Source organism: Poecilia reticulata, linkage group LG9 (genome assembly GCF_000633615.1).
Source record: "Poecilia reticulata strain Guanapo linkage group LG9, Guppy_female_1.0+MT, whole genome shotgun sequence".
Taxonomy (NCBI): Eukaryota; Metazoa; Chordata; class Actinopteri; order Cyprinodontiformes; family Poeciliidae; genus Poecilia; species Poecilia reticulata.
In genome coordinates this window covers 30,280,451-30,296,022 of record NC_024339.1, presented here as the reverse complement: position 1 = coordinate 30,296,022, position 15,572 = coordinate 30,280,451, and the positions used below count along the sequence as shown (strand labels likewise).

General features: G+C 38.9%; 1 protein-coding gene across 1 annotated transcript in view; it reads right to left on the bottom strand.

The window, feature by feature from the left end:
- Positions 1 to 15,572, bottom strand: part of npr3 (natriuretic peptide receptor 3) — a 120,805-nt gene that overhangs the window by 64,880 nt on the left and 40,353 nt on the right. Inside the window, exons 2-3 of the mRNA XM_008419278.2 lie at positions 13,824 to 13,946; positions 5,621 to 5,796 (exon numbers count right to left, since the gene is read on the bottom strand). Coding sequence (XP_008417500.1) covers positions 5,621 to 5,796; positions 13,824 to 13,946 — 299 coding nt within the window. The remainder of the gene's footprint in view (positions 1 to 5,620; positions 5,797 to 13,823; positions 13,947 to 15,572) is intronic.

Here is a 15,572-nt window from a genome sequence, read left to right as displayed (position 1 = left end):
ATGTCATCGCTGAGATTTTTCACACCTTCGATTCCTTGTAGAGCTTGGCAGATAGCATTTTGAAATACCTCTGCCGCTGACGATATGCCAAAGTTCAGACGTTTGTACGTCCTCAGACCTTTGTGAGTGGTAAACGTTGTGATGTACCTGCTGTCAGGGTGGAGCTCCAGCTGATGGTAGCCAGCTCTCAGGTCAAGTTTTGAAAAAACAGTGGCTCCATTTAATTCATGGATGACATCGTCCATAGTGGGAGTAAGGTGACGTTCACGTTGGATGGCAGTATTAGCTTGTCTCATGTCTACGCAGATTCTGACTTCATTTGGGTTTTTGAGTTTGGGTGGAGTCACAATCAGAGAGACCCAAGGTGTAGGCCCAGTCACTGTCTCTATAATATCATTGTCTTCTAACTTTTGGAGTTCCTGTTCTACTCTCTGACAAATATGAAATGGGACACGTCTGTGAGGCTGACATGTGGGCTGAACATCAGTGTCTATGTGGAGCTTCACTTGAAAATCCTTCAGCTTGCCTATGCCTTCAAAGAGTTCTGGGAAGCTCTCTACAAGCCTATCTGCCACTGTGGGGCTTGGTGCATCTGAGACACTGTTCACTACTCTGATGAGGCCTAATCGATTAGCTGTTTCATAGCCTAACAGGGAATAGCCTTTGCCTGTCTTTACATAGAACTTGCAACTGGTCTTTTTGTTGTTTGCTTCTGCTTCACAGACAAACATGCCGGCCAGCTGTAGTGGGGTAGAATAGCCATAGGAAAAAACTTTGGTATCAGGTGGGACTAACTGCGGTTGTGGCGATAGCAGATCTAGGGCAGATTCACTGATAATGTTCACTGTGGCACCTGAATCCAGTATCACTGCGATCTCAACACCTCCTAGTTTAATATGAGATATTGGCGTCTTCTTTTTGTCTGCACCAGTTGTGACAAACACATAGTCATCACCACTGCTGGATGAATCCTTTTCGTCACCTTGTGCTGAGCTGGTGATTGAGAACACTTTCTTAGAGGTTTTGTGACTTTTATGGTACACTTTGGCTCTTGAGTCATAATTTTGCACAGGAGGTTTTTGTTTTGATCGACATTGTCTGGCAAAATGGTTTAGCTTACCGCAGACTTTGCAGTCTTTTCCTCTTGCAGGGCAATCCCCTTCGTGTGGATATTTCCCGTCACAATTTCTGCACTGGTTGTTTGGTTTGTTGGTAGATGTGACTTTATATGCTTTATTCGGTTGACTTTTCGGCTGTATGGCGTTCACAGACGCAGCCGCTCCTTGTTCCATGCCTGTTGCGTGCTGCTCGGATAGTTCCATTGATCTCCCATAATCTAGAAGATCCTGTAGGCACATGTCAGGCTCTCTCAGCGCTCGTCTGCGTAGCCTGGAGGATGTACAACTCTGAATCAATTGTCCTTTAATTTCTAGATCCACATCAGTAAATCCACAATGTTTTGCGAGCATGCGAAGCCATGTGCAATATGTGTCTAGGTTTTCACATGGATGTTGTACTGCTTTTCTGAAGACATATACTTCGTATAGGATGTTTCCTTCGGTGTAAAATACGTGTCGAGCTTCGTCTTCACATCGGCATACTTGTCTGAGCTAGCTGCTAGCGTGTTATAAATGTCATGTACACGTTCACCTGCTAGATGCAACAGTAGAGCTTTTAGCCGCGCGTCACCCGAAATGTTGAAAGCAGCTGTGTAGTTCTCAAACCTCTGTATCCATTTTGTCCAGCGCGGTCCGACTGAACTCGGTTCCGTTTTAGTATCAAACGGTGAAAGGGCAGGTGTAGTTGTGAGCGACATGGTTCACTCCGGCTCGTGTCGTTGGAGTTAGCTGGTTAGCTAATGGTTAGCTCGTTCTTAGTCTGTCCACGTGGAGCTGCTGTCTGGGTATACGCTCGCATTCCCCTTTTCCCTTTGTCTCCGTTTTCAATCCTCGTTGCCAATGTGATGTTTGCACGCTCAATAAGATAGACTGGTTTGGAGTCGATGTCGCTTTATTACTCACATCATACGAAATCCTTCTCTTACAGCAATACGTGGTTTTAGTAAAAACCACGTATTGCTGTAAGAGAAGCTGCTATCCGTCTATAGATGTTACCCGCTCCCTATTACCTACGTGCGCGCTTGCGTCAGWCTTTCCTTGGTGCGTTCACTGACAGTCTGTAACATAAATGTATAAACATCGCTGTATACATTACAACGGTAAATTGCGAAAATAACTTGCTAGATATTGAAAGTTTCTGTTATGGATGCATGGCAAATATATTTACTCACAGGACATTTAAAGAACTGAATTAAAATAAACAACAAAATCTCTTATCCATTTTATTTTAAGACATAAAGGGTTCATGTTGATTATTATTACTGAACTAATGAAATCCAAATTCAGTATCTCAGAAAATTTGAATATTACTTATGAACAGTGCAAAAAAAGTTATTTTTTTGGATATGTTGGCCAACTGAACAGTATTAACATAAAAAGTATGAGCATATACAGCACTCAGTAATTAGTTGGGGCTCCTTTTCCCCAATGCAGCAATGCAGCAATGCAGCGTGACATGGAGTCCATCAGTCTGTGACACTGCTAAGGTGTTATGAGAGCCCAGGTTGCTCTGATAGTGACCTTCAGTTCTTCTGAATTGTTGAATCTGGAGTATCACATCTTGCTCTTCACAATACCCCATAGATTCTCTATGGGGTTAAGGTCAGACGAGTTTGCTGGCTAATTAGCCCTTTCATGCATGAATTATGATCCAGTAAGTCAGGATTTTTTTTCCAAAGTAATTTTGATTTTCCCAGGGCATAAAAATAAGGTGGGGAAAAAAATTATTCTTATTTTTTTAGGATTTGTCCAAGTGTCCATTTAGGTGGACAACATGCACATACATGCGCATATAATATACAGCATTTCAACTAATGCTGTATAATACAATGTGAATATATTTTGATATTAGTTAACAGAATGCATAAATATACATAGAACATTGTATTCAACTCTCATCCTAGTCTAATGTTCACTACTGTCTGATGCCTTAATTCAGTCCCTCATTCAACCGCTTGATCTCATTTTAGTATTATTTTTGCTCCTTCTCAAGCAGTATGATTTTATTATGGACATTTTTAATTTTATAAAACTAACAACATTGAATATGACACTTCAGCCATTCTGTTGTTTTCTGTACCATAACAGTACTGTCTCTTCAGTTTCAGACTTATAAAAATCAAGGCTATCTTGTATGAAAACATGCAAAGCGCCCAGGTTGCAAACAACACATTGGATGCAGATGTATTTAGTTTTGTCTGTGGGCTGGATGTTGATATTTTTGGTTGCAGTGATATAGGCCCAGTGTTCTCCAGACCTTAGCCTGATCTCATGGGGTGTCTTAGAGCAATGGTGTCCAAAATCAGTCATGGAGGGTCGGCATCCTGCATGTTTTAGTTCTCTCCCTGGTTCAACACACCTGGATCCTTTGATCCACCACCATTTGGTGGCTCATTAGAGACCTCAGGAGAAATGCTGAGGAGGAAGTTACTACCACCAGGCAGAGAACTAAAACATGCGGGATGCCGGCCCTCAAGGGCCAATTTTGGACACCACTGCTTTAGTCACCGGTCTGCATTTCAACGGTGATGGGATGGCACTGGTACTGTTGAGCGTGTCTGGATGGAATCCTCATTTATTAGCACACAAGTTACAGATTCCTTGAAATGTAAAAGATTCACCTTCTCCAAGAAGTGAAAAAAACACTTAGTATGATGTAAGAAGAAGTCTTGGTTCTGATGAACCTGCTTGCTAATAAGATTTGTGACTAGTGATGAAGGAGAAATACTGGTCTGATAAGAAGTGCCCACTAACAGTTATTAGCCGTTTGCAGTGGCAAACGGCTAATAACTATATTTTGTTAGTGAACACACTTAAACATGTAAGATAACAGATGGAGGGAAAGAATCATTAGGGCCAGGAAATAAACAGCGTATGAGTTAGAGACAAAAGCTGTAGATAATTTTAAAGGTAACAAAACAATTTACCATGTTGGAGCAACTCTTGGAGCGTGGTTGTGCACTGTAAAAAACTTTAAGGAAAACTGAAAGATAAATATGAGCAGTAGCCTCACCTGGGCCTGTTGGTCCCTGTCACATATTCTTAAGAAATACATTTACAGATGAGGAACTTTTACTAAAATGTATCACACTAGCAATTGTTGAAGACAAAAAAATCTATACGTTTCAAATGTACTTAAACCAATCTTTACTATTTTGGAGAAAGCATGAAGCACTGAGAAGTTAAACTGTTGTTTTCCTTCAGAAGTTTCTACCCGCTCTTATGCAGGGACACACACGCGCGCACGCACGCACGCACAAATGTTTTGGTGTGCAGGACAGAGGTCAGTCCCTCTTACCATGCTATAAGTTTTTTCTCATGCCCTGTTAAAGAGTTTGATGCAGCACTTATCTGTTGTCCAACACCAAATAATGCACCGTAAGCTAAATATTGCAGTAAAAGAGTTAAACTGTTGTTTTCCTTCAGAAGTTTCTACCCGCTCTTAGGCAGGGACACACACACACACACACGCACACACACACACACACGCACACCCCCGCACACACACACGCACACCCACAGAGCAAGACACTCACTGGCCCCCTCCTCTTTGCTTTTTCTGTCAGTCTGTGTGTCTCTTATGGAACAAGGAGTTAGAGGCATTTAATTCCAACACTTTTTCATGAATACAATCTGTTTAAAACCAGAGGTAGTTACAATATTCCTAATCTAATTCAACATGGTTTAGAATATAGTATATTTATTTATTCACTTATATTTATTTATTCAAATCAAACTCCGATTAAAATTTGACAGAAGGGTGTCAGGGAGGTCAGGAAGTCACAAGGTTCCCATGGGGGAGGGGGGTTGATATCAATTAATCCATCAAACTCCAATTAAAATTTGACAGAAGGGTATATATATATCTCTAATAGGGTTAAATAAAATAAAACTTTTTTTTAAAGTTCAACTTGTTCCTGACTGTCCTTTTTATTGCTCGTCCATCTACCTCTTTTCATCACCCTTAGCATGCTATGGAATACAGGCCAAGGACTACTGAGCCACCATGCAAGATTAAAAAAGCAAAGATCTTGGAGTATATCAGGAAGGTCGGGAGGGGTGCTGGTGCCCATCTCCAGCCAACGTTTCGGGCGAGAGGCGGGGTACACCCTGGACAGGTCGCCAGTCTGTCGCAGGGCAACACAGAGACACACAGGACACACAACCATGCACACACACACTCACACCTAGGGACAATTTGGAGAGGCCAATTAACCTGACAGTCATGTTTTTGGACTGTGGGAGGAAACCGGAGTACCCGGAGAAAACCCACGCACGCACAGGGAGAACATGCAAACTCCATGCAGAAAGACCCCAGGCCGGGAATCGAACCCAGAACCTTCTTGCTGCAAGGCAACAGCTCTACCAACTGCGCCACTGTGCAGCCCGGGATAATCATCATTAAAATAAACATTTTTACAAATTTTGTCATGACATGAGCATCAGTTGTATGTAAAAGAATGTGAACATTTGTTTTATTCGGAACAGACGGAGATACATACATTTCCACAGTCATTGCAGTCATAAAGGCCAAGTCCCTCTATGGATCTTTTCATCTCGATGGAGAAGTTCTCATACTCTGGCTTGACTGTTCTGAGTAGAGTCACTGTGTTTAGGGAGGCATAGGCTTGCCTGGCATCGTCGTCAAACTCATCCTCTCTCTTCCAAGAACCATTGCCTGGAATGTTTAATGTTTAATTAATCACATTTTAATTGAAAACCACGTATCTACAATATAAACATCATGTTCAACTGAAAACTCCCCCCTTTAGCAAAATTATTGGATAATTTGCACAAAAAAAAAAAAGTAAATTAAATTAAATTCTAAACTCATTTTTTTAATGTCAAGATGAACTATTGGACATTGAGCTCGTATGTTAGAAAGACATACAAGCTCAACAACAAAATATATTTATTGTTTTTAATCTATTATTTAGGTTATTCAACCATCAAATTGACACAGATTTCTACTACAATCTATGAAGCTTTCAAAGTGTTTCAGGAACCCCTGATCATTTCTCCTACTACTTCTTTAGAAACATGGACTGTGGATGCTGACATTAGCGTTGGGGATGTCTGTGCTGCAACATATTTAGCATTGAGATACTATTTAAGAATTGAATAGCTTTGGCCATTGGCCAACTCATTTTTGCACTACTTAGACACAACAGTAGTCTTCTCCAGGGTGTCCTCTATTGAGTCTCCTTTTTATTTTATTTTCTCAATATTTTATTTATTTTTAAATTTTATTTTTAGGGCACCAACAGGAGGCATGTTTGTACCCCTCTACAATAACAATTACAAAATAAATATTTGAAGAGATGTAAAACTGAAGATACCCGCTACATTTAGTGTTAAGGACACCGCCGTCTGTCAAATTATGGACACATATGTGTTTTTTCAACATAAACTTGTTTGTGAATATAAATGTAGGTCTGATGTTRAAGTTATAAAAATCGTTTATATTTATTTTTGTAATTGTCCTTGTAATAGCAAGAAAGCCCCATCCTTGCCCCCCATCACAGAGATGGTTTGGCTGCAGAGAAAATTTCTGACTTTCGCTATAGGCAGCCTGAGTTGGTCCCACTGCTGTGAGTCAGAATCAAATATCCCGATATAAAGAAACAGTACCGCGACTGTCACCGAGACACACCTCAAAGCCCTGGTACCGCCTGCTCAGGGTTTGCTCCCTGCTTCACCTGACCCTAACGTGGGTTCGTACAGAAGCGTATTGTTATCATGAAGGAAAAATTTTCTTCGAGCACCATCAGTTACAACATGATAGTTATACTGTACAAATGTGATAGCTATATTGTAAAAATATGACAATATATTGTATACATGGGATAATTATATTGTACTAAAATGATAGTTATATTGTATAAATGTGATAATTTCAAACCTGTTGGTTGGTGTTGGTAGTGTGCTTTTAGTGCAGGCTTAAGGAAGGCTAGTAGAGTGGCTAACTGGAATTGGTCAAGTTTTCCTTCATACTTGGGCTATGATATGGAGAAATACTTATGTTACTTCGCATTGTGGTTGAAATCATTAATAGTATGCACACTCTGAGGAAGATCCTAAACAGAATGGGACTGCACAGAAGGAAACATCAGTCCAATATTCCAGATGTGGTAGCGTTCCCTTATACTTTGATGTAGTCTTGGTTTGATTCTGCATGTATGTTAAACAGCTTCCCAAAACCATGACTTGAAGCACAACATTATTTCATTCAAAGCTGTATTTCACTATGTTTCTACAAAAGTGTCACGTTACTCGTTACATCCAAGTCGTGTTGCGCTTTTTGTCCATTAAAATGTGAAGTTCAGGGGCTTAAGGTGGCGCCATAAAATCCGAGCAATAACGTGACTTAAGTGTCTGTTGTCACCCATCGTCACCCTGTACTCGTACGCGGAACTCCAGACATGCGCAGTGGTTTCCTCTGAGCGGGAGAAGATGTCTGTCTAATTGTTTTATGGTAATATAATAGCGCTGCATAAATCATAAGATATGGCGACATGTAAAATCAGCAGTGCTTCGCTTTCACAGACGGTGGGGACTTCGTCCAACTTTTAGCGTCACTTCGAAGGAAAGCTTAAAGAAAGATCTGTGGACATGATGCTAGCAAAGCTAGCTGTACTGACTGAGACACACATGTTGCATCCGCGATGAAAAAAGTTTTCACTCATGCACTGAATTATTGTGTGGAGGTGTTGACTGAGGTGTTGCAAATATGGGATAACCCTGTGACCAAAGTCTGCTTTGATATGACATTCAGGAACGATCCGATTCTTCTGGGCTGATCTTTACTGATTAAATTTATTTCAGCTCTAAGAATTTAATATCTAGGTGTTTTATGGGAATGTGGATCTTTCAGATCAATTTGAGAAGCAATTTTGATAGGTAAAACGTAATTTTTTGTCACGTAGCAGGTCTTTGGTGCTGGTCTTGACTTAGTCTTGGGTAGGTGGTCTTGACTACAACTCTGCTACGTGGCTCCTCGGTTGCATGTCCTCCCCCACCCACCTTCTTTCCTTCCCCTTTCTGTTGGATTTCTTTAAAAATAAATGCCACTAGTGGCAAAAAAACGTGAAGTTTATGCTATGTTAGGACAGGAGACAAGATGTTTCCATCCCTGAAATTATGATGCATAGAATATCACATATCTAAGTCTAAACTATGTTACAGCGAGTAAACATAATAAAAACATGCTTATCTGTGGCATTGTTCAAAATGGCACATTTCTAATGTATTAAAATTAAATACAATCGGTTCACTTAATGATATTGTATTAGGGATTAGGTAATGCATTCAGCAAATACTTTTAATACTTAAGTATTTTTAAAAGCCAGTACTTTTTTACTTTGACTTAAGTACAAATGTTAATGTGGTAGTTTTACTTTTACTTGAGTACATTTTTGTCTTTGTAATCTGTCCTATACCAAACTGTCACAACATGGAAACCGTTTCAACAAATATGTAAAAAAATTATTTGTTATAAAAGTTACTGCAGCTTTAGTCAGCGACAGGTTTCACTTTTACTTGAGTACATTTTTTGAGTACTTTCTCCACCACTGGTTATAGTTCAGTTTACAGTGCATATGACACAAAATCAAGTTTATAAATCAGTTTTGTGTTCCACAACTAATATTAGCTGTGGTAATTAGGTTCAGAATGTTTAAATTTGATCAGGTTTCTTCTTATTGGAAGTAACTTTAAGGTTTTTGATTAGTCCACATTAAATTTTGATAATGAGCCAAACCTAGCAGACTGAATGGAGTGGGTTAATGTTAATCAACATGCTGGTGTTGGCTCACATGCAATTCAAAGTTTAGCTAATATTACACTTTAGCTATATGTATAATATGTCATATGCATATTATGCATAATAAATATAATATGTATATAGCACATTATAAATCAAGATTCTAGTGATAGCTGTGATTAGTATTTTAGCTAGCTTTAGCTTTTGAGCTAGTTTTAGTTTTTATATAGGTATTTTCACTCTGCATGGAATATGTTGCTGTAGGTCAACATGCTATTGCTTGTCTAGATGGAATCAATTGGCATTTTAGCTAATTTTCACTTTTACATGGTTTTTTCAGACAGCATGGAATATTTATATTATATATATAAATATATATATATATTGTAGGTTAATGTGCTAGTGCTAATCTAGCACATTAACCTATCATTGGTAGTTTAGCTAGCTTTACCTTTGTAGCTAATTTTAGCTTTAACATGGGCTGTTTCACACTGCACGGGCCAACTTGCTAGTTATAACCTACATGCTTGTTTGTATATCAACAAGCTTTAGCTTTGTGACTCCTTTTGCTTTATAAACTGCAGATACCTTACAGTTTAGCTTTGAAAGTAGGTATGCACTGGTTTCTAACAATCTTTTGCATAGTCTGAAAGTTTTTACTTCTCTTCAACAGTTTTTTTAAAATGTTTTGCCACCTTTTGCTTTCTTCTACTGCTGCTTCTGCCCATTTTGTACATTTCTGCAAGTCTTCTGCAGTTTACTTCAAATTCATCTGCAATTTCAACCCAAAAATTCAGCTTATTGCATTCACACTGCAGTAGGTTGGATATGCTTCTATCCCTGCGTTCTTCAACTTATAACCTTTTGTCACATAATATTCCTACAGAGCTTTTACTAATAATTAACTCTTCTGATGGGAAAATTGTAAAAAGAGGGAGACTACAGCAGAGGACAAAACATATGAGCCCATATAAAAGGCAAAAGTTGCCTGTTTTCCAGTGCGTAACAGTGGTTTTGTCAAATGTGCAGTCCATCCAGAACAAGCTTAATGGGCTTTAGACGTAAACACATTTTCAAATTGAGAAAAATTTGCTGTCTTGCCTTCACAAAATCATGGCTTACAGACCAGGTTTGGGACAAGCAGTAGGTTCCAATTGGATTTGAAAGTCCAGTTAGGCTGCATTTACAAAACAGCCTGAAGTGATCCAATTAAGTTTTTTTTGCCAAATTTTATTTCTTTGGTGTAGTCATCAGACTTATAATATAATTATATGCAACCTGTATGCGACCTCCAGTGTAAAATGCAAACGACCTGAAAGTGTTGCTTCCAGTTCACCCCTCTAGTGCGCCCACGTGCACTATGATGTCACATATAAACACCGTGTTCAGTGTTTTGTCATGTGCGGCAAAAAAAGTGTTCAGTGTTTCCAGACGTAAAAGTCAGGGCTGAAACGATTCCTCGAGTGATTTGAGTACCTCGATTATTAAAATTCCTTGAGGAAAATTGATCTGCCTCGAAATGTTATGTTATATTATTTAGCGCATTGTGTTCCGGCCGGGACTTTATTTGTGCTCTCACTTCCGCCTGAGTTGTTGACGATAACGTCCAATTTTCAAATATCACTGATGCCTGGGAGGATTTTACTGATTAATGATAATGTCCGGGTTTTTGTCATTTTTCGCGGGACCAATAAACATCCTTAAAATGACGGGAGCGATGCTTGGAGTACTTCTCCCGGAGCTGCTGGTTGAGAGCGAATGGCAGGGAAGAGCACGGCGGGATTATTTACACAGGTGAGCGGATAGACTGAACACTGCGGGCGGATAGACTGAACACTGCGTAGCTAGGCCTGTCACGATAACAAATTTTGCTGAGCGATTGTCTAAAGAATTATTGCAATAACCAGTAATATTGTTTCAAGACCTTTTGACAGTGATTTAATGGAAATGACGTAATAATGCATGCTATTTCCTGCCATAGATAGAAACACTTTATTTTCAGAAGAACACATAACACTGTAACTGCTAAACTAAATAAACAAAACAACCAAAGACAAAAATAGAATGGATTCTCAGTCTCCATTAACAAAAACGTACTTGAATAAAAAGTAAACAACATAAAGCCAAAGTCAAAATAAATACTGCATTAACCAAAAGAGTGCAGATTATTAAGTCTGTATACTATACTGGACTTCAGTAATGACTTGATTTCAATAGAGAAGATGGGCACATCTGACTACCTATCCAATAGTTCACATTACACAATTTTTTTGCCCCTATTTTCCCCTTACGACAATCTTAGAATGTTGGCCGTTCTAAGATTGTCGAGGGTGATTTCGTAACCGATCATCCTGCAGTGTGTGGTGTGTTGCGATAGATCGTCGTGGCCGCTCCGATTTACATAAGGGGTTTGCCCCGACTGGGAGCTTAACGCTGAATGTGACCGGTGGTCAATCAGAAAGCGTGGATTCTCCTCTGCGCTTTCTGAGGGGAAATTACGGAGAGGAATCCCAAACAGCTGACACGGCGCAACCCAAAATCCAGCGGACATTGAAGATGATATGTGGAAACAACATAAATATTTATTCAACATTTTGTGCAAAGAATATAGAAATGACAAGGGGAGGAGTTGGAGCCAAATTGCTACCGCAGTTGATAAACCTGGTAACTTTTCAGCTGTTGTTCATTAACGTGACATAAATAGGTTATAATGATTTTAATTCAGTCAGAACTTTACGCTGACTCTAGCCATATGCATTGCAGGTAGATTATATTAAAGCATTGGGTATTTACTAATACCCAATGCTTTAACACCCATTAAAGCATTGGGTATTAAAGCATTAGTTAACTGGACTTGCAGCCATTATTTTGTGCCCATGTGGCTGGACACCACACAGCACGAACGAACCCGATCGAACAGTTATACCTAGGATTTCTGTCGACTAATGTGTGGTCTCTCAGGTTTTGAAAATGGGCCGACAGTTAGCCGACAACTCGTGTCATGTGCGCTGGACATTACATTAAGGAAATGAGGAAGGGAGGGTCAGTGGAGAGCACTGGAGTTGAGCCTTTTTTCATTCAGTGTCATCAAGAGAAAGAAAAAAAAGGCAGGAAGAGACGATAAAGCCAATAATTAAAATGAGGTCGATAGGTTTAATTTATCGTGCAATTAATTGGTTTATCGTTTATCGCGACAGGCCTATGCGAAGCTTTACTGAAAATACTGGAAAATAAATTTCTTATCATCCCGGTTGCAACCAATGGGTGGTGAAGAGCATTGTGATGTTACATACCTGGTAGATGTGTTTCTCTATGTGACGAATGCAGACCGTGTCAAATCCAGTAGATAACATGAACACAAACGCTATAAATGGCTGGGCAAGGTGAGAGTTAATCTCTTAAACTGACTGAAGATGAATACATAAACAGAAAGCTGGAGTATAGAGATTTTTTCTTTATAATAACCTGCTCACAAATAGACAAGCTATTTGTGAGCCTGCCCCTTTATTATTACTACATTGAATATAATTTCAAATTTCTGTATAACTTTTCTTCAAGTTAACTTAGAAAGTGAGCTATTATTCTTACAAGTTAATTTTCTAAACTACAGAAAAGTTATTGTTAGGAAAGTTCAAATGTGAAAAATTGGACTGATATACTGATATGCGATATGTTATGATACTGCTGTTATGTTAGATTTACCAATGTTTTATTTTATCTTTTTTTTTATCCGATTACCCGATTAATCGTAAGAATAATCAATATAATTCCTCCAATTTTGAAGTTGTTGTCTGATTGGAGCCAGCATATTAACAACTTAATCTTCATTATAGTCCACCATGGTTGTTGTTTTTCTTTCCCGCTTTTGTGTATCAAAAAGTTGAGTCGGGACATTAGTCGAGTATCATTGACGTTCAGGTTGGATGAAAGCAACCTGGATGTTCAGATACAGGTCACATTTGGAAAGATACATATTGGATATCCAAGTGGCCTGTGTTGCCTTCAAAAAATTTTGAAGGCAACACGGTTGTTCAGACCGTCATGAACAGATCAGACACAAGTCACATTAAGGCAAAAAAAAAAAAAAAAAAATCAGAATTGGGTCACTTCCGGATTCAGTGTGAATGCAGCTCTCGGAGATTACAACCAAACATCGCTGAAGTGAACCAGAGGTACTATAAAACTGTTTTGTTTCTTGAGATAAAGAAGATAAATATATGGAAGGCTCCAGCACCTGATGGAATCTGTGTAGATCTAACAAACTAAAAAAATGTAAATCGGTAACTTTAATTTCTATTGTGATTAAAACTTTAGAAAATATTTTAAATGTTTGAAAGTCCCATCAACTATGATGCAATTTGGATCTCACCCTAGATGATGTTGTGTCAAGTGCAAGATCTCCACGGGCTTGTGTGCTGCCCTCACTGCTTTTTATGTTGTATTCAAACAGATGCAGGTATTCTACAGAAAACACTTGTTAAATTTTAAGGTGACAATGTTGTTCTTTTGCTCCTTCGTGAAATGGAGACTTTTCCACTTTTCCATAGCATAGCGTGACAGTAAGCAGAATATATATTTTGTTGACGATTATCCTAATATTCACTCTGATCTGGATTTTTCTTTTACCAACAATTTTAAAGTGTGCACCCAGGTCAGCAAAGTGGTGCTGATGTCAAACTTAGTCAAACTTTGTAATAATAAAAAAGTTTGAAATAACATAATATCACTGTTGTAGTTTTTTAATCTGATGTCCATGTTACTTCTTGGATATAATTTGTAATTTTAAATGATCACATGAAGCACATCTAAGAAAAAAGGCTAGATGTATCCCATGGTACAGACGTGCACTCTACCCTTTTCACCTCCTGCAAGATCATAAACATTAATACTAATTGTTGACTTTTTAAACAACTAATTTAATGAGAAACATGATGTGAACTCACCATAAGAAGAGGCATTGAAGAGATCAACATTAAAAAATATATAACTGCCATTGGTCAGCTGCTGCTTGTGTGCTGCAAGCATGATTTCTCGAATCCTGTCTGCTCCGGCACACATGATCACCACTGGAGAAAAATCACATTCACAATTCAGTCAAAATTTTGCAAGAACACTACAATACACAAATAGTCATTGTTCATGAGAAAACATTCTTTTGAAAGAACACTATCATGGAAAATTTACAAAGCCCTTGTGTACATGACCCATTTAGGTGAAGAATGTGGCAGAATAGCTCACTAACATAACATCTGGATGATGAAATGGAAAATACATAAACTGAACCACTCCTCTAATTATAATGATCACTCACTCAAACACTCTTACCCGATAGGCTACTTGGGGTTTAGTGCCTTTTCTAAGGGCACATCATTTTTGCTGGGGGAGCTGGAATCAAACTCACAACACTTAAGATTGTCAGACTACTGGTCTGTGCAAGGGTGCAACTACATTATTTCTGAGTTGTATGCAGACACATTATAGACACCCTCAATCCCTGAAATTTTCAATGTGCAGGTGAATAAGTATGAATTAGTCATGCATTTTTAAAATACAAGACTTCTGTTTCAGCTTTTTATTTCATGTGATTATATGTAGGTAATAGGCTCCATCAAAAAAAAAAAGTTCCATAATTTGTGTATTGGGTTCTATAATGAGTTGTTCCAGTTCCTATTTACTTTGCATTAGATGTTTTAATTGAAGATATTCTAAATATTGAGTATCATCAAGTTTATATTGTTAATTCTGAAAATGAAAGGAGTTTATTATCTAAAAATATGTTCAAAATGTGTAATGCCTTTAGAGACCCACAAGCTAAAAAATAAAGTTTTTATTTTTTTAATTATAAGATCTGGATTGTTCCTAAATGTTGTGTATTTTGAGGTGGTAAAATTTGAGTTGATAATATCATTGAATTTCCACCAAACTGAAAGAGTGGCTTTAATAGCTGGTGATTTAAAGCAACTATGTTTCTTAATCACTTGACTAACAAGCGGTAAATCCGATAGTTGCATTTACCACAAAATGATTGTTCTAATTCATTTAAATAATTGTGTTGCTGGTTTTGGGTCAACTTAATTATGTAGTGTAGCTGATTGGCTAAATAATAATAATAATAATACAAATTTGGTGCATCTAGCCCTCCATATTGTTTTGATTTTTGTAAAGTTGATAACGTTATTGTTGGTGACTTGTTTTTCCAATAAAATTTGGAGATTATACTATCTAAAGATGTGAACCATTCTTTAGTTGGTTGGATGGGTAACAACAACACCTTATCGTGGTGGAGGGGTTTGAGTGTCCCAAAGATCTTAGGAGCTATGCTGTCTGGGGCTTTATGCCCCTGGTAGGGTCACCCAAGGCAGACAGGTCCTAGGTGAGGAACCAGACAAAGCACAGCTCAAAGACCCCTTATGATGGACACAAACTTTGGACTTGGTTTTCCCTCGCCCGGATGCGGGTCACCGGGGCCCCAGCCAGGCCTGGAGATGGGGCACGATGGTGAGCGCCTGGTGGCCGAGCTTTTACCCACGTAGCCCGGCCGGGCTGAGCCCGAAGAGGAGACGTGGGTCCCCCTCTTCCGATGGGCTCACCACCTTTCCGAGGGGCCAAAGGGGTCGGGTGCATTGTGCTATGAGTGGCAGCCGAGGGAGGGGATCCTGGTGGTCTGATCCTCGGCTGCAGAAGCTGGCTCT